The 19,411-nt window shown below is 39.8% G+C and overlaps 1 protein-coding gene across 3 annotated transcripts in view; it reads left to right on the forward strand.

Moving 5' to 3' along the window:
* FBXO38 (F-box protein 38) overlaps positions 1 to 9,028 on the forward strand; it is a 78,383-nt gene extending 69,355 nt beyond the window's left edge. For all 3 annotated transcript variants that reach the window (XM_044664435.1, XM_044664436.1, XM_044664437.1), the window contains 5 exons: positions 1,040 to 1,206; positions 3,226 to 3,371; positions 5,977 to 6,080; positions 6,676 to 6,789; positions 8,066 to 9,028. In XM_044664435.1, the coding sequence (XP_044520370.1) occupies positions 1,040 to 1,206; positions 3,226 to 3,371; positions 5,977 to 6,080; positions 6,676 to 6,789; positions 8,066 to 8,244 (710 nt within the window). In that variant the 3' untranslated portion in view covers positions 8,245 to 9,028. The remainder of the gene's footprint in view (positions 1 to 1,039; positions 1,207 to 3,225; positions 3,372 to 5,976; positions 6,081 to 6,675; positions 6,790 to 8,065) is intronic.
* The last annotated feature ends 10,383 nt before the right edge of the window (positions 9,029 to 19,411 follow it).

Consider the following 19,411-nt stretch of genomic DNA (forward strand, 5'->3'; position numbering starts at 1 on the left):
AGAAACATCCTCAGACATCTCAGATACTTCCTAACTCTGTGACCCTGGGCAAGTCACTTAACCCCCATTGCCTAGCCCTTACCACTCTTCTCCTTTGGATCCAATACATAGTACTGATTCTAAGATGGAAAATAAGGGTTTTTAAAAAATCCTAAATTGCAGAGGGAGTTTCTCTATCATTAGAGGTCTTCTAGCTGAGACTGATTATCTGTTGAGGATGTTGTTGAAGAGATTCTTGCTCAGATTAAACTTGATGGCCTCTTAGGTTCCTTCCAACTCTGAGATTCATTGACTAAGAAGATTCTCATGGCATTGCTCAGCTCCTCTGGGGCAATGGTTGACACACAGACCTACAGCTCTGACATTCCTTTTTCAGTACTAGATTGCATTAGTTTCTACCTCATTGTTTATGAACCACATCTGTGGAGTTTTTTTTTTTATACAAGTCCCAAGAGTTTGGGTATGAGGAAAAGACTTGAAAACTGAAGTCAAAAAAGACAAAACAAAACTGCTTTGGCCTAAACACTAATTATGACTTTTGATAAGTCATTATCCTGACTAACCTTAGTTTTCTCAACTGTGAAATATACATGCATACATATAAATGTACATATACATATATGCCTTCTATCTCATAGTGTTGTGGAATGAAGTTGAGATTTTTAAGTATTTAATAGGCATATATTATTCCACAAATGAGCAAGATAATCATAGATTTTAGAAACAATGCTGGAAGGAACCTTAAAGGCCACACAGTCCTATCAGTCACATTACAGATGAAGCAACTGAAGTTCTGAGGTTAATGATTTGCTCCAGATCACATAGGACATGTAAGGTCAAAAGGTCATGTCAGTAGCAGAGCCGGAACTTGAGCCTGCTCAATTTTGAGTTCTTCAGCTCCAAATCTAGTACTCTTTTCATTGCACTACACTGCTACTGCCTCTGAATTCAATTTTATTTTAGTCTAGAAAGATTGTAGATAATATGTTACTTTCACTGTAGTGCTGGTCCTTGAGAAGCTTTGTGTTTTCTTTTGTAGCTACAAGATGTCGAGTCTTGAAGCACTTGAAAGTCGAGAATGCACCAATTGTAAATCGATTTGACTATGCTCAGTGCAAGAAACTGAACATGGATCAGGTACTAGATCAAATCCTAAGGATGCCTGCAGAGAGAAATCGGATCATATACCTTCGCCCAATGCAGCAGGTAGAGCCAACTCTGCTTTTGATTAATGGGGTTGCTTTTTGATCACCCCTCTCCTGTATGTTCACTTTTTTAGATATTTGCATTTTCATGTTCACCCTACATGTTTTTGTTAATAAAGAATCCCATAGTCCTTCATTAAAGTTGCTATAGTAGTTTTTTTGTAAACACTTAAAGAGTTCCACCAGGCAGATGAAACAGTGTTGTTCATCAACTTTCCCTGACACCTAGACTATTGCAGTGGTCTTACTTGTCTTCTTTTCTTCATTCTCTTCCCTCTAATCTATGCTGGGTCTTGATGGTATACAGGAGAGAGACAGAGAGACAAAGACAGAGAAAACGAGAGAACTTAAGGTACATAACATCAGTACTCTAAGGTTTTTTACAGATTGTTTTTGGTTACTAAACAAAGAAGAGGTCATAGATTTAGAACTGAAATGTATCTTGGAAGCTGTCCAACCCCTTTGTTTTTCATGTGAGGACACCAGACCCCAGAAAGATTAAGTGACTTTCCTGAGGCCACCCAAAATAGTAAATTATAGCTTTCACATTTGAACACATAGGTCCTTTAGTATCTGTCTTTAACCTACCTTTCCAACCTTGTCTCCTGCTATTCCTCCTCACCTATTCCTATTCACCTATTTTGCATCCTAGCCAAACTGAACTACTTGCCATTCTTGTACCCATTCCATAATTTCTCATCTCAGTACCTTTATTCATACTGTCCTATACCTCTAATGTCTTCTTCATCTAACACCCAGTGCAGCTGGTAGTTAGCTCTGCTTTTGATTAATGGTATTGCTTTTTGATCACTCCATCCTCATACATTCACCCTTTAAGTCTTAGCCTATAGACTTTCTACCCATATTTCAAGGCTCAGCTCAAATGCTACCTCTTCCAGAAAGCCTTTCCTGAACCCCTTCATCTGAAAGTGATTTCTCCATCTCATAGAATTTTTACTTCTCTTTTACTCTTACCATACTTCAGTGGATCTGTGATTTCACTGATGCAGGTATTTGCCTCCCATAGTGCAAATTACAATCCATCCATACCTTCTCATTCTATCTGATTCTTATCTATGTCATCCCATCATGAATGCCTTACCTGCTTTATATTGGAAACTTTCCCCTAAATTTCTTGACATTTCATGGATACTCAAAGTGTATGTGGGCTTTCTATCTGTTATCCCACCTCTTTTTCCAGTGCTTTGTCTCTGCACAATTCTTTTGGTAATAAGATGCAGCTTATTCGTGCTTGATATGTATCTTAGCATATTTGAGAGTGAGTTACATAATCTCCCTGCTATATTTTATACCTTCTTAACGGCCGAGATTGTCTTACTTTTTCTTTTTATATCCTCTATCCTTTAATTCAATGCATTTCCACATAGTAGATCTAATAAAAAGTTATTTGTGTGAATAAGTAATAGGTGTTTACTATTTATATACATTACATGCCAAATTTTGCACTTGATGCTAAGGGGAAGATAAATTAAAACACATCTCTGCCTTTAACAAGCTTACAACCTAAAGGTGAGATTATATGAATTTAGGACTGAAAGAGACCTTAGAGTTCATCTAGTCTAGTACTTTAATTTTACAAATTAACATGCTGAGGCTCAGAGAGATGTCCTTTGCATCAAGTCACAAGGGTAGGTAAGTGGCAGAGTTGAGATTCTAACTGACCTCCTGTTCTAGTCCAGGGCTCTTTCCACTCTACTGTATCACCTCCTAAAAAGAGCCTGAATTTCTCTAGTTGAACAAAGTACCTTCCTCAAAGCAATTCTTAAGAAGTACAGATGGTAAGTAGTATTATTCCCATTTTGCAGCTGAGTAAGCTGGAAGGCTCAGAGAATACAAGTGGTATCTTCACACTCTAGCAAGCTAAGTTATTGCCCAGGCTAGAACCTAGGTACCAACCTATAGTCATAACCCATCTCTGAGCAGTAGTTCTGCTGTTCCCTGGATCTCCCTTCCTGACCCATCTTGGCTCTGAGCCCTCCATCTGTATCCTTCCCCTTAGGTCGACACACTGACTTTGGAACAGAAGATATTCAGCGGCCCTTATCCCTATCACATCTGTATCATTCACGAATTCAGTAACCCTCCCAATGTGCGGAACAAAGTTCGCATTCGCAGTTGGATGGACACAATAGCAAACATCAATCAGTAAGTATCCATCTGCACAGAGGCCTGGAGAGGTCTGAAAGTCATCCTTCTTTTGAGAAGCAGTGCCCACAGGTGAATCTCAGATGCTGAGACAGTCATAGACCAATGAGATGGTCCAGTTAAACAGAAGGGACCCTCAGTGGTCACTTAATCCAACCCCCTTGTTTTATAGCTGAGGAAACTGAGACCCAGAGAGGTTGCCCAGAATCACACAAGTAGTTAGGGTCAAAGCCAGGATTTAAACCCAGGCCCTATGAATCAAAAGCCAACCTTCTTTTCCCTGAACTACTCTGCCTTTGTGTTTCTGTGGGAGGATGCTCACCTGAAGCCTCTTAAGATGCATGGCAGGGAATGATTTTTTTCAACTTAGAATGAAAAGTAATGAAATCCACAGGCAACCATCTTATTTTCATAGCTGTCCCTGAGCCAGTCATTAACAGAACTTAATCTGTAAATAAGGAATTCTATCCTACTTACTTTTCTTTCTTGAATTAATAACTCGCATTTCTGTAGCATTTTTAAGATTCATAGAACACTTCTTTACAATAACTCTGTGAGATAAGTTTTGTAGGTATTAATATCCCCATGAAGTAATAGCTTATTGTCATGGGTCACCTATAGCTAATAAGTGTCAGGGCTAGGACTTGAACCAGGTCTTTTGACTAGAAAACCAGTTCTCTTTCTATGACACTACATTGTCTCTTGAATTCTGCCCGGGTCTAACCAACCACTGCTTAATAGCGAAAGCCACATTATTAGTATCATAGGATTTTAGGATTAAGAGACCCTTGTAGATCATCTAGTTCAACTTCATTTTACCCATGAAACTAAGGCCTCTAGAGAGGCTGAGAGACTTGCTTGAAACCTCAGCCTTTCTCATGTGACCATAGATCTTCACTACCACTCTGGTTCCCCCTGAACCTTAGGTACTCATTCTTTTTTCACATTGCACCACGCCACATTAAGGTTTTCAAGAGAAGTGTTTCTTTCAGGAAAAGTAAAATTTCTAATATGCATGAGAGAGATACGAGAATCAGAGCATTCAATAGGTATTTGACCAGTGACAACTGAGTAATGCCAAGCTTTTCAATTTAAACTAGTTTCCTACCCCTTCTCCCCATCAGGGCTCCAAAAATGACACTTCTGGGCCCAGGACTTCCACTTTGTTGAAATCAGGAACCACTATAAGCAGGGATGAACAAGCTGATTGTTAAATTTTCATTGTGAGCATTTACACCATGGAAATCAGCAACCATTACAAATCAGGACTGGATCTATTTTTATTCATTATCGAAATTTGAGAAAAAATTATTTGTAATACAGATTAAAAGTTAAAAGTGTAGGTATATAAAATATTTTTTCACCAGTTGTTAAAACATTTACCGGCATACCCCTATATTGCTCTATAAAATTTGCTTGAGCTCAGCAACAGTATAGCAGAAGGCTCAGAAGTTATCCTTAAGCCAAAGTTTTAATAACTAAGTTCTAAGAATAAGAATAATATCTGGCATTTATGTAGTGTTTTAAAGTTTGCAAAATACTTTACACCTATTATCTCATTTGAACCTCACAATACCCCTGACCATAAACCAAATACTCCCACCTAAGCCTGGAATGAGGTCTTTCTCCAAGGACTCCTGTCCCCACCTAACCTCTGAGCCTGACTTACTTCATTGGCTACAGCAAATAACTATGATGTTCCTTAGTCAGTCTACAGGAGGCACTGATATCTGTATGATCCTGATGCACCACCTGGCTAAGGAAGGGCCTCATGCCATGGCTACCACTTTTAATTCCTTTCAAAATAGCTCTCATCCTTCAGGAGAACTCTTGCCTTGGAAAACATAAGACAGCTTTTCTGCATATTTGTCTTTATATATCTTCTACAATAATTTCATAGAGAAGGGAACTCATTTAGTTTAAAAATTAATATAATGTTTCTTACAAAGATGCAGGATATGGAATGATCGATTCTCTTGATAATTTCTCCTCTTCTGAACTCTTAATAACAGCTCCCATTTCTAATATGCTTTTAGGCCTATTAAACACTTTCATTATAATATATCAATGCCTTCCTGGTGTTATACCTTTTTTTGTTTTTGTTTTTAAGGAAGAAATTGAGTCTAATGGGGCAACTAGGTGGCACAGCAGATAGAGCACCTGATCTGGAGTCAGGAGGACCTGAGATCAAATTTGGCCTCAGACACTTCCCAGCTGTGTGTCCCTGGACAAGTCACTTACCTGTTTGCATAGCCCTTGCCTTTTGATTGTTTGAGTAACTCTTTAAGGTTCTTTTGTTACTAAGACAGAAAGTAAGGGTTAAAAAGAAGAAGGAAAAAACTGAGTCTCAGAAGAAGTGAAGTGACTTGGCCAAGATCATAATAGTATGTGTGTGGGTCAAGGGCATCCAGGATTTGAATCCAAGTCTCCCAACTTGAAGCCTAACAATCTTTCTACTTTACTAGGCTCAGAATGTGCTTGCTGTGTCTGTGTATAAAATGGGTACAAGAGAATCAACCCTTAGTCATAGACAGTATTTTGACAGTTTTCTTCTGAAATATTCTCGTTTCTGTAATTTATATTGTGTTTTCCCTTTTACCTGCAGAGAACTCATTAAATATGAGTTTTTTCCTGAAGCCACACGAAGTGAAGGAGACCTGAAGAAGTATTCTAAGTACCCTTGGGGAAGAGAGATTTATACTTTAGAAGGTAAACGTGAAATGTTGGAGATCTGAAGAGTTTGATCACACACAAATGAAAGACATGTTTTCTTAAAAGACTAAGCAAGTGTAGATGCTTCTATAAGATCCATAGACATTAGGCCAGCAATGAAGGTAAGCTTAGCAAAAACCATGAATTTAGATTAAGTCCATATCTCAGCCAGTAGCAGAACATGAAGATTGATGACTGTTGGTCTGCTCATGTATACTTCTAGGAAGGACTTTCACAATAAGAGTACTTTGGTGTAGTTCAAAAAGTTTAAGAAAAGAACAAAACAAGGAATGCTAAAATAAGGAAGACAGCTTAGAACTTAATGTTAAGAGCTTTAGAGGACAGCTAAATCCATTCATTTTGTAAAGGAAGAAACTGAAGTCCAAAGGAAAACTTAAGAAATTCTCCAAATTTAGTCTTTTATTTAAATTTATTAAAATTATTCAAATTTAGAGCAGGAGTAGAACCTAGACCTTCTGGTATCAAGATCAGTAATCCTTTAGCAGGGAAAGCATACCTCAAATTCTCATTAACTGATATTCTTGTCATTTTCTTTTGGAAAAATTGACTTTCTGTATCCTTGATGTTTTAGGTGTTGTGGATGGAGCACCATATTCCATGATTACAGACTTCCCGTGGCTGAGGTCACTACGGACAGCAGAGCCTAATAGCTATGCAAGATATGATTTTGAAGATGATGAAAGAAGTAATTACTGTTTGTTGTACTCTCTGGTTTTGTTGTATTTGATAGCTTAGGAACCTCTGATATTTTAACTGAATGTTTTTCAGGAATAACCTTTTGAAATCTCAGATATTGAAGTTCCCCTCCTCTCCCTCACTTTCAAAAATGACCCTGATTTATATACAAAAGAGGAAGCAATCAACACTAAAGAATTAATAGTAGCTGAAATACAACTGCAAGAGGGAACAGGTTTATTCTCTTTGGACCAAAGGGTGGGACCAAGAGCTGTAGGACAAAGTTTCAGGGAGACAGATCTTGGCTCATTCTAGGGAGAACTTCCTTGCACACAGGGCATCCAGAAATGGAATGTATTTAGGAGGCAGTGGGTTCCCCACCTCTAGAGGACTTTGAACAAAGATCAGATGTTCTTGTGGGAGCTGTTGTAGAGAGAGTTTCTGGTTAGGTGGGGCTTGAATTTTTTGAGGTCAGGCTCTTCTAGTTCTAAAGAATTATGATTTTTATTTCTTTGAGTTTTCTGACAACTTCATATTAACTATTGTTCACTTATCTGTTTTCACTAATGGTTTTAGGTGCTAAATGTAAAACAGATGTAATTTATAAAGGGTGTTTCATTATACCAATATTTAAATGTTTTCCTTAATATTTGTTCTTAAGTTTAGAGAAGAATTGGTTTCATTGAAATTAGGAGTTTATGAGAAGTACTGATGGACTTGAATGTTGAATCAAACATCTCTTTATTGGGTAGATTGTTCTTCTAGACAGTTTCCTTTATATGAATTTACATATCCAGCCAAGTCATAATAAACATTCCTTAGAGGCCATCTAGTCAAAGAATCATAGAATTATAGACTCAGATCCAGAAGAGACTTCTGAGGTCAGGCATTTAATCCAGTTCCTTCAGTTTTTAGCTGATGAAGCTAAGGCCTGTATAGGTTTATAAGAGACTTTTATAAGGGCAGGTCAAAAATAGCAAAGCCAGGATTCAAATTTAGCTAGTACTTGAGTCTTCTAATTCTAAATACATTTCTCTTTCCACTGTATGATGTTGCTTTCCATTATTGTGCCTAAATTACATTTTCATAGAACTGGTTAATGACATTGTCTGAGGCATACTGGTCTTAGAAACTGGATTTTTTTTTTTTAATTTAAATCTATGCTATTTTCAACAAGATGATCTGTCTATATAATAAGGCTGCCTCTAAGAAGCCTAATGCAGAAACCAGATTTCAAAATGATCTCAATAACCATGTCACTCTCCCTCCCTTCTCTCTCTTCCTAGCCACCATTTATGCTCCCCGGAGGAAAGGGCAGCTGTCTGCCGATATCTGTATGGAAACAATAGGAGAGGAAATCTCAGAGTTGCGTCAGATGAAGAAGGGAGTTTTTCAGCGAGTAGTTGCCATTTTCATCCATTATTGTGATGTCAATGGAGAGCCAGTAGAGGACGACTACATATGATTGGGTTGAGTGTGCCCCACCAGCCACTGGTCACTCCCACTCTCCAGCTATTCCTCTAGAAAACAGGAGGATATGTTGGGCTGCCTTAGTGCACTGCAATGTCTCAGGGCCAGGTCCTCGAAGGGGGTGGGGGATCCTGGCTTGATTTGGTGTAGAGTATGTAGTAAATGTATAAGGAACATTAACAGTGTGTACAAAGATTTGTACATAGCGGAAATATGGGTGGGGGGGGAGCTTCTTGAAGCTCAGACTTTATATCATATGTTTATACAATTTAATTTAAAAATCCATTTAAATGAAGGCAGGTAATACAGAAGAATTGACACAGTTGTTTGTTTTTTCTTGGCTCTTTCAGTTCCTAAGTGTCTCTTCATTTGCCAAGCCAAGACCTCAGTTGCTACATTCAGAAAAATCATTGGCGTCTCCTTAAATCTGTGCCTTTTTCTTCCTGAGCGAGTCTGTTTGAGTAAATCTGTTGAGCAGTTTGTGTGTCTCGAGTGCATTTAAAAAAAAAAAAAATCTGAGTGCTGTAGCATACATAGGAGAACACGATTGGAGAGGGTGGAATAAGATTTTCTGTACGAGACTGTACTTTCTATTTTTTTTAAAAACATTACAGTTTCCACATTTCTTAAAATCAAGTAAATAAAAAAGGCTTATGGACTGAAATTCCCTGAGTTTGAAAACCTGAATTCCAAAGCATTTTCTAGTTATTTATTTCCACATTCAATTGTGTATTTGTTTTATCTTGGAATATGAAAATAAAACTTTATTACAAACTGGGTTTTTTTGTTTGCTTTTGTTTTTTACCTTGAACCTTATTTCCAAAGGTGACATTACATGGAGACAGAATGACTACATGAAGACTGATACAATTTCTCCATTTTTCTTTAGTTGGATATTGAAATCCATGCAAAATCTGGAGAAAGGGAAAAAAAAAAGTTTTGCTGATCAGGTTTGTGGCATGCCAGAGGAAATTGGTTGAAGGAGCTGGATATGTTTAGTGTTGAGAAGAGAAGGCAGGACGGCACATGCTAGCTGTCTTCATGTACTCAAATGGCTTTCAGGTGGAAGAGGGATTGGACTTGATACCTGGCTCCAGAGACCAGAATTAGTAGCAGTGAGTAGCAGAGACAGAGACACTGATTTTGACCTGTTCTAAGGGAAAGCTTATTAACAATTAGAACTGTATCAAAGGGGAAGTGGATACCTTAGGAGATAAAAGGGTTCCAGTCACTGATAGTCTTTGAGTAGGAAGAACAAGAAAGCCACTTGGGACAGCTTTCAAAGGAATTACTAAACAATGATGATGGAGTATGAGATGTGGCCTGTGTGGGATTTCTGCTAATAAAGTTCCCCTTAGTCTACCACTTCAAGTGTTATAGAGCATTTTCTCCATAGCAGTCCTTTAGGAGCATGTGAGGGATATTATTTCCAGTTTACAGATGGGGAAACATGTTCAGAAAAATCAGGTGACTTGACAGCTAGGACTGGAAAAATAAGGTGCTCTGACAGTAGCACTAGTGCTCTTTCCACCATATAATAACTCTCTGCAATTACTTTGGGACATTGAATTTTTTTTTTAAACCCTTACCTTCCATCTTAGAATCAGTACTGTATATTGGTTCTAAGGCAGAAGAGCAGTAAGGGCTAGGCAATAGTGGTTAAGTAACTTGCCCGAATCACAGCTAAGGAAGTGTCTGAGGCCACATTTGAACCCAGGACCTCTTGCCTCTAGGCCTGGCTCTCAATCCACTGAGCCACCCACCTGCCTCCTGGGTCATAGGATTTAAAACTATAAAGGACTCGGGTGTCATTTAATCTAGCCTCATAGGTGAGGAAACTGAGGCCTAGTAAAAGTCACACAGAAAGTGCTTAATCTCCAAATCTGTCAAATCATGTGTAAAAATGGGGGTGAGATTTGCACTATTTACCCCTAGAAGCTTTTTGTTGGGGAAGTGCTTTGAAAACTATAGAGCTACCAAACCTGGAGTTGTTTTCATGAGTGTGGCAAGTGAGGGGAGTGACTACAAATTATGCCTATGGAAGAGGAATATGATTATCTTCAAGGGCTCTTCTAATGAGAAGGGATCAGACTAAGAAGTAAGAGAATCTGGAAGAATGACAAGGAAACAGATTTTTGCTTTTTTAAATAACTTTATAATGAAAGCGGTAATGTGCTAGGAAGGAGTAGTGCTGAACTTGGAGTTAGGAGACCTAGCCTTCAATCCTACTTTAGATGTTAGTGGTATAAGTACCTCTCTAAGCCTTAGTTTCTCCACCTGAAAAATGAGGATGCCAGTACTCCTTACCACCCACCTCATAGGATTGTTTGGAAGATATTTAGACATTTGGAGCTCTGAAGGGATGAGAGTTATTATTAACAGAGCTATTTGACAGTGATGTTGAGGAGAGCAACAAATATTTTGATGAAGTTCCTACTCCCATGGATTCAGTTGTGAAGAATAGGGGAAGGGAATAAGAAAAAAATGAGGTAAATTCAGTAAGTGGTGCTTTAAGAGATAAAAGTGTCACTGGGCATTTCAGGAAGGAAAGGTCATTTCTTATGTGAGGGCTCATAGAAGGCCCCTGAGAAGAGATGGCTTGGAAGGAAGACTTTCAGAAGGGAGGAAGATTTCAATCAGAGAAGATGCAGGGTAGCCTCTTCCAAGCATAGGGAAGAACCCTGGAAAGCACTAAAAGAATGGTGAACTACTTGTAGTTAAATCTGGCTGGAGCATAAAGCACCTGAGGAAAACTGTGAAATAACTTGTCAGTAGTTCTTGACAGTTTGCCAAGTTAATCTAACAACCCATAAGGTAAATAGGAATGACTCATCCCTTTTAGAGGTGGAATGTTTGCCCCTAGTCACAAATCAAGGGTTGGAAGCGAGGCTTTAAATTCAGGTCTAAAACCTCCAAAATCAGTGACTATGGTGTTGTAATACACTGTTCCTTGTAGGAAGAAGCATGACATGCTGTGTCACTATCTCATGTTGAGTTATTGAGCACCAGATCAACAACAAACTTGCCTATTTCAGAGGCAGAAATGAATTTTCTGAGCAGTGCTCAGCTTAGTCACTGGAGGGCACTGCTTTTCTGATTTTGAGTGACATTTACAACCCTGCATAGTCTGCTCTTCCAGTAGCCAATCGATACAAAATTCACATAATGACTTTTGGTGGATTTAATGTAGGGAGTGATCTATGGATTCTTTTAATGTCTATTTTGCTCTCATTCACGAATATCAGGGCAATTTTCTTGAATAATGTCTTGTAATATGATGTCAAGGCATTTTTGTTGCTGTTCCAGTCTTTCAGGTAGACCAATAATTCTCAAATTATCTTTCCTGGATCTGTTTTTCCAGGTCAGTTGTCTTTTCAATGAGATATTTCATGTTTCCTTCTATTTTTTCATTCTTTTGATTTTGCTTTATTAATTCTTGCTGTCTTGTGAGATCATTAGCTTCTATTTGCCCAATTCTACTCTTTAAAGACTGATTTTCAGCTATAATCTTTTGATTTTCCTTTTCAGTTTGGTTTATCCAGCTTTTCATGGCTTCCAACAGGTCAGTTTTGTTCTCCAATTTGCTTATTACTTCATTTGATTTCTGTGCCTCTTTTTCCATATGGGCAATTATCTTTTAAGCTGTTATTTTCTTTTTGTATTACTTTCATTTATTTTTTCCACGTTTATTCCCATTTTTCTTCAAGCTTTCTTACTTGGTTCTTGAACTCTTTTTTGAGTTCTTCCAGAGCTTGTGACCAATTTCCATTTGGGGGGGGGGCGGTGTGGGGAGGAGTTTGTATGTGTTTGCTTGTTTGTCACTATGCTGTTGCTTCAGTATTTTGCTCTTTTTCTCCATAGAAATTATCTAGGGTCAAGAGCTTTTTTTGCTGTTGCTTATTCCTTTTGCCACTAGTGGATTGGGGTTCCTGCATGTTGGTGGTCATTGCTTTCTTGGCTTCTGTTTCACAGAGCTTTGCCATGGTAGTGTCTTCCCTTCCCTGTCTGAAGCTTGAGTGAGGACAGGGAGATCTATGGTGTTCTTGGGTAGTGCATGCATTAAAGCATTTTGCCCTGAGGCTATCTTCCTCAGCTTCTGCAGCTTGAATTTCCAGCTGCACTGTGTGTTTTGCCCTGAGACTTATCTTTCCAGCCCCTGTTGCCTTGGCTGTGGCCAGTCATGTTTCTGCCTAAGCTCCATGCTCTGCTGCCCAAGCTCCATACTCTTCAGCCTCAAGTCTCGCTGCCAAGGCCTTGCACTGCCTTCAGGGGTAAGTCTGTGATGCTTTCAGCCAACTCCCCAGAATTTAGAGATTGCCCTGGCTGGCCCTCACTCTTTAACTCTGGTGCAGTAGGAAGTGTGGGGGGAGGGGTGATCAGCTTGCACTTTTGATTAGTGCAGTTTCCCCCCTTATAATGTGGGAATCCCCACTCGCTGCCTAACTTTACCTCTACATCCAGTAAGAGCCCCTTTACTTGTCTGGTTTTGATTTTTATCCTTTTTAGATACTTTGTAATGATCAGTTGGAAGGAGATTCAGAAGGCTCCTGCTATTATGCCACCAAACTCACATAATGGTAGAGTTAGAACTATAGAACTTAGAACACAATGGCAGGAAAGGACCTTAGTGACAGCCTGGGGCTAATGAATGGAGTGTCATGCTTGAGATCAAGAGGAGGACCTAGGTTCAATTCCTTTTTGCATCTTGATATGACTGGGAAATCTGGACCTTGTTTTTTATACTCTGTAAAAATAGGCATGATAACATCTATTTTATGGGGTTGTGACAATCAAGTAAATGTTCCAAGTGCTTTGTAAATGCAAAAGCCCTGGATATATATGAACTGCTATGTATTATTATCTTGGCCACTCTCCCACCCCCAGCCCCCTCAATTTAGAGATGAGAAAAGTCTAGAGATGGAAAGAGATTTACCAGAGGTCACAGAGTATATCAATGGGAAAACTCAGAGCCAGAATGCAAGTATTCTATCTCCCAGGTTGAGTTTCTTTCCCTTAGAGGATTTATGAATCACAAATGCAAAGGAATGATAGCAGCCAGATGAGCTCCTCACTGTTCTCATGTGAAATGGGATTGGGGAGAGGGGCAAAAAGGGAGGGATACAATTCTATGAATCAAAACTCACTTTACCCAGAATTTCCATGAAACCTTTATTTTTACTTCAAATTACAGACGTATTCAGCCTTCTAGACGGGAAGAGGCGGAGACATAGGATTCCCTTGGGAATGAGAGCTGCCATGCCATAATAGAAAGGAACAATGTCTTTCTTTACATCACAACATGGGAGTTCTAATTCTGCCTCCGTATCTGCTAACTGGATGACCTTGGGCAAATCACTTTACCTCCAAAGTGATAATAATATCTCTGTGTGTCTCACAGACTTCTGAGAAAAGCACAGGCTCATCTCTTTATGGGTACATCGCATTAATGTGAGAATTTTATCTAGTCACAAATGAAGGAAGAATAAGAAATAAACAGGAAAAAAAAAAGAAATAAACAGGAAACTCAACATTCCAATCTTCAAGGCCATGTCTAGAGAGTCACAGATCCTGTCCCAGTCTATTTGACACTGTCCACTTTTCCAACAGGACAGTGACCTTTTTTATCTGACAAAAATATAAAAACTAATTTTATCACATCAACAGAAAGACTACAGTTCCCTTCCCCCCTTCCCTAATTCCCAAAACTTTAAAGCAATTTGATGGAGCAGGATGGATATGTGAGCACCAGAGCACATAGAGACAAAATGGAAAAGGAAGTAGAAATACCTAAAATAGAGAAGCTTTAACTTGGGACAAGACCATGGAGTGAGTGTGGAGACAAGGCAGGTTTGTCAAGAGTCCTCAATCTATGCCCCTTCCCTAGGGAGAGGAAGCCTTGTTGGAACCCAGCTGGTCCCATTCAGATAGCTCCAGACTAGATCAGACCATGGTGTTTGGCAATTGTCCTCCAACTCTGGGGACTATTGCATGGAGATTATTGCAGTTAATGGCCCATCCACTCAGTACAGATGCCCAGGGAATATTTCTACAAGTCACACCACCACAAGGTAGCACTGGGTAATGGTGAGACACTGAGGCCCCAATTGGTATATTCCACTGTGCCTTCCAGACCTGACTGCTCCTTCCCTAGACTCTCTTACCAATAAGTGTAGATCAGTTTGGTCCCAGATATACCTGCCCCACTCCTGTTAATCTGCTCAAATATTCTAGTAAAATTGTTGGTACATTATCTTCCACTTGTTTCAGTTATTTCTTGCAGTCTCAATATTGTTTCTCATTTTTAAAATTCTTACCTTCTCTCTTAATAGTATCAGTTCTAAAGCAGAAGAGTGGCAAAAGTAGGCAATTGGGGTTAAGTGATTTGCCCAAGGTCATACAGCTGGGAAATATCTAAGGCCAAATTTGAATCCAGGACCTCTCATCTCTAGATTGTATTAAGGTGGCTAATAAGGAGGAGGATAAAGCTAAGGGAATAAAGTGGAATCAGTGTAGCAACCTCCTCCTCTTTCACTCTTGGCCACAAATACTGTGGCACTATGCCGGGTCCCCTTGGAAATTGAGGTACCCAGGGAAGGTGTGCCACCCCTAATGGGTTAGAGGGAAGACTTCTACACAGGCTGGGGTGTGTGGTGACCTGATTTGTTGCTGCTCAGAACCGGGGCTCACATAGGCACTCCCCACCCCACCCCACCCCATTGCCCATCAGTCATCCACAACACAGAGGGTCTGGCTAAAAGATGGATCCCAGTCAGGCAAAGCTGTTGTACTTCTTCCCTTATCTGTTTCAAGAATAAGTTGTAACGCTATCTGACTTTAAAGTATTTAATGAGGATAACAGGATATTGGATAAAGGTGGTGGGTTAGGTGGTGGTCAGCGGGAGCAGGAAGCCATTCTTGACCCCTTCAGGTCCTTCACCTTGAGGAGACCAAGTCTGTCTCAACTCAAAGCTTCACCTGCCCTTCCTGCTAAGCCTATGCCTAATATCTCTAATTAGTCTGTCTATATTTAATAAGGCTCTCTGTAAGGCAAGGTTCAAGGAAAATGGGGGTTCAGGCATATACTCCCAGATGGAGTCCAGAAACCCCCAAACACTGGTTGGTATGGTCTTGGACTGAGGTGATATCAAGATGACAGTGAACAAAGGTATCAGATCTTCTCATTCAGATCAGGAAACTTTCAAGGATAGCCTTCAGGCTGCTCAGAGCTTGTTTCTCCTTCACCCCTCACTGAGCTCTTACCCCCCGAAGACCCTCTTCTCAGGAAATCCTTCCCAGAAGTCTCTCTGCTCTTCCAACTGCCATTTGGTCTCTTGCTCCTCTTCCAAGATTCTATGCCCTCCCCTCCTCACCCCCCCCCACCCCCCACAACACACACACAGGAATCCTTTACCTCCATCAGATCTGGCTCTCTGTCCGCTGAGCCACCTACCTACTGCCGAACATAATTGTTTTTGAGCAACTATACCCACTTCTGCCTTCACCTTCCCAACACTTTATACCTTTTGATATTAATACAATTTCAAGCACAGTGGGGTCAGAACTGAGAAGGTCTAATCTCATATTATAAAAAAGGAAAATAAATGTCATTGGCCCAAGGACACACCCAGTGAGCAGCACAATTAAGACAAGTTCATGTCCAAAACCAATTTTCTTGTCAGCCTGTAGATACCATATCTATTCATATCACCGTCTCTGACAGGTTCATCCAGCAGTTCATTGGAAGATGTGTGTAATGGGAGGGGTTGGATGTGCTGTGTTGACGAGGGGAAGGGAGACCACCGATTGGTTACCAGTCCAGATCCAGAGTATTGAGTCTAATCTGGAAAGCTCTGCACCTCAGAACCTTCCTCCAGGCAGCCTGCTAGTACCTCCCTCTAAAGCCTCCTGTTTTCCTTGTCTGTGGCAAAAACAGCTAGCTATTCGGAGTGAAACAACATCTACACCCAGCCCCCAGCTCTCTTCCTGTGCCATTTCATCTAATTATTGGCATTACTACTGGCCTGGATCGCCATGACCTTTCAAAATGACAAGGACTTGGGTTGGCGGCCATAAGTATTTGTCATGAGCAATGGTGGGGGCTTGGCTCTCTCCCACCCACGCTGGAATCTTTGCATCACTGCACAATCCAAGATATTTTTTTTAAACAAGGGAGACCTGTCACGTAGCAATGCAAAATGGACTCTTTTTGCAGAAGTACATGTGTCTGCTAAGTGTAATCCTTCCATGAGTGAAAGAGAAAAAAAAAAGGCAAATTTCAACCTTACTGATGATGATGATGGGCTATAGCAAGTAACTATTGTCCCAGGGATAGTCAAATCGTGACTTGATTTTTGAAAACTTTTAGAACATAGTTTGTCAGCTATAAGGAACCTCAAAACTTATTGCTTGAGAGTTGGAATGGACCTTGAAATTAGAATGTTAGAATTTGAAAGGAACTTTAAAATATAATGATGGGGGAAGGGGCCTTTTAGAGCAGTAGTTATTAAACATTTTGATATCAGGACTCCTTTACACTCATAAAAATTATTGAGGATCCCGCAAAGAGTTTTCATTTATACAGGATACGTGTGTGTATGTGTGTGTGTGTGTGTGTGTAGATGTATATGTATGTGTACTTACCATAATATAAATTAAAACTTCTTAGTATTATTATGAAAATAATTTTGACCTCATGGACTCCATGAAAGGATCTTAGAGATCCCATGGGTCCCCAGACCACACTTTGAGAATGGCTGTCTTGAAGAATATGACAGATGAGGAAATTGAGATACAGAGAAATCAAGTAACTTGCCCAAGATCAGACATACTTTGAGAGATGAGACTCTTTTTTCTTTCTTTGTGACCTCCATGCCTAGCAAAGTGACTGGAAGATAGTATGTTCTTAATAGATACTTGCCTTTGAAGTCACTGGTAAGTGGCATAGTCATTTCTCCTATTTCAGGTCTCCTGCTTCCCATTTGAGAAATCTTTTCATCATAATATGCTTTCTATCTTCGTAATACCAATATTCACAGTTCAGCCAAGTCACTCATCTTCCTGGGCAAAGCAGGGACTCTTTATTCAGGAAGTATAGCCCTGGCTTTGAGAGAATTCAGGACCCAGGATATTGGCTTCTCTTTTGACACTCCCTTTCCCAAGTATTTTTCTTACCTCTGTAAGATTATTTAGGGGATGGGACCAGATAGTTTAGACAGGGCCAGTATCAGAAGATTAACAGGTTTGGGAAGACCAATAGGCAGTGCCTGAATCTGGACCGATACACACAGACCACTCAGTAACAGGTATGGATGTTGTATTTATTGTAACAGGGAAAGGTTAGATGGGAATTTTGGATAACCCTAACACTAAATCAACTATCTAACACACCCCCACCCCGATCTAAATTTGTTCCCTCGACGAAAGTCTTCAGATGAAAGTTGAGCTACACTGATTATTACTTAACTGTCTAAAGATTCCAGTCCCTAAACTAGCTAAGCCTGCACTAAACCAACCCTTCCTTGGATGGTAATAGAGGTAGTGATCTGCAGCAAACTTAACAGGGCCTAGGGAGAGATCTTGGATCCACAAGGACCCCAGACCTGACCTTACAGACAGATGGTCTAGATGGTTCAGGACTATACCAGGAAACTCAATAGATCACAAAAAGAATCAGGTTAGCAGGTAAGATGGAAAATCAAGTAGTACAAGATAGTATCAGCCACCAAAGAAAAGCAGAGAAAGTCAAACCAGAGAAAGACCAGTCCAACCTTAGTTTAACTGTCTGAACCCACTTTCCCATTCTACAGTTCTCTCCCTGTTAGTCTCATATCTCTGCCCTCTGCACACTTACTCAAACCCTCTCTTCCTTATAACACTTCCTAACTAGTCTCCTTGTGACTACTCTCCCATATTTCCAATCTGTCTTTTATACAGCTGCTCAAGTAATCTCTCTAAGGGACAGATGGATCATGTCACTTCCTGTTGCATATAAAATAAACTACACAGACTCCTTAGCCTAGCATTCAAGACTGAATTTCCTTTCCAGTCTGATCTCATACTATTCCTTTTTATTCCTTCTACATTCCAGAAAAACTGAACTAATACCTCTTCTCTAAATTTGTCCTTCTCCGTAGTCTCCATGCATTCACACAAACCACCCACCTGGACTGCACTCTCTCATCTCAACTTATCAAAATCTTCTTTCAAAGCTTATCTCAAGTGCTACCTTCTCTGAATTTTTCCTCTCCTTCTCCACCTGAAATTGTTCTCTTTTTCTTAAAGTATTACTAGATCTGAGGTCTCTACTTCATCCTCATCACATTCTACCTTACATAAGACATTTTATATACTAGATTTCTATGGAATCAAGAAAGGTAGTGACCAGAACTCAAATTGCAAGTTCCCTCTTGTTTTAAGGAGCCCTGTTATTGTCCACCTTCAAAACACTAGTACTGAGCATGAGACTTTACACAAAGACATGTAATAAATGACTTAAATTGAACAGGATGTGCTACATGGCCCCTTGGGACACAGCAAAAACTACTTCCTCCTCCAACACCACTCCATCCTGTCAGAGGGAGAGAAATCACCAAAGGATGTCCTAGGATGATCTCCAGGAAAAAAATACAGTTGGCTACCTACTTCTATGGAAAGAGCAAATTTCCAGTCAAGGGTCCTCCAAACTCTTCTCACCTAAAGAGTGAATTCATGTTTCAAAAATATATCCATGTATCAGCTCAAAACCAAGCCAAGTAGCCTCTTCCTCCATGGCTCAGGACACCACTCAGAAACCTTATATGTATTCCAGCAGCCCAATCCCAAATTCATCTTGAGTTTCAATATCTCTACCTTTCTGTGTGGGGAAAAAAAAAAACAAAGGTCTGGCTAAAAATCAAAGCTTCATTGGTAGAGGAACCAAGATGGTAGGTGGAAAAAAATATCCTAGCAATCGGAGTTGTTCCAAAACAGAATAGGCTGCCCTGGGAGGTAACAAGTTTCCCATTTCTTCAAGTCTTCAGGCAGAAACTGAACAAACATTCATCAGGGATATTGTAATGGGAATTCCTGCTAGAGATCTTACAGACCCCCCTCCAAATCTGAGATTTTAGAATTGTATCCACCCCTTTTACCTTCCTTGTCTGTAGTAAAGAAAATTAGCCTTA

Source organism: Gracilinanus agilis, chromosome 2, assembly GCF_016433145.1.
Source record: "Gracilinanus agilis isolate LMUSP501 chromosome 2, AgileGrace, whole genome shotgun sequence".
NCBI classification, from domain to species: Eukaryota; Metazoa; Chordata; class Mammalia; order Didelphimorphia; family Didelphidae; genus Gracilinanus; species Gracilinanus agilis.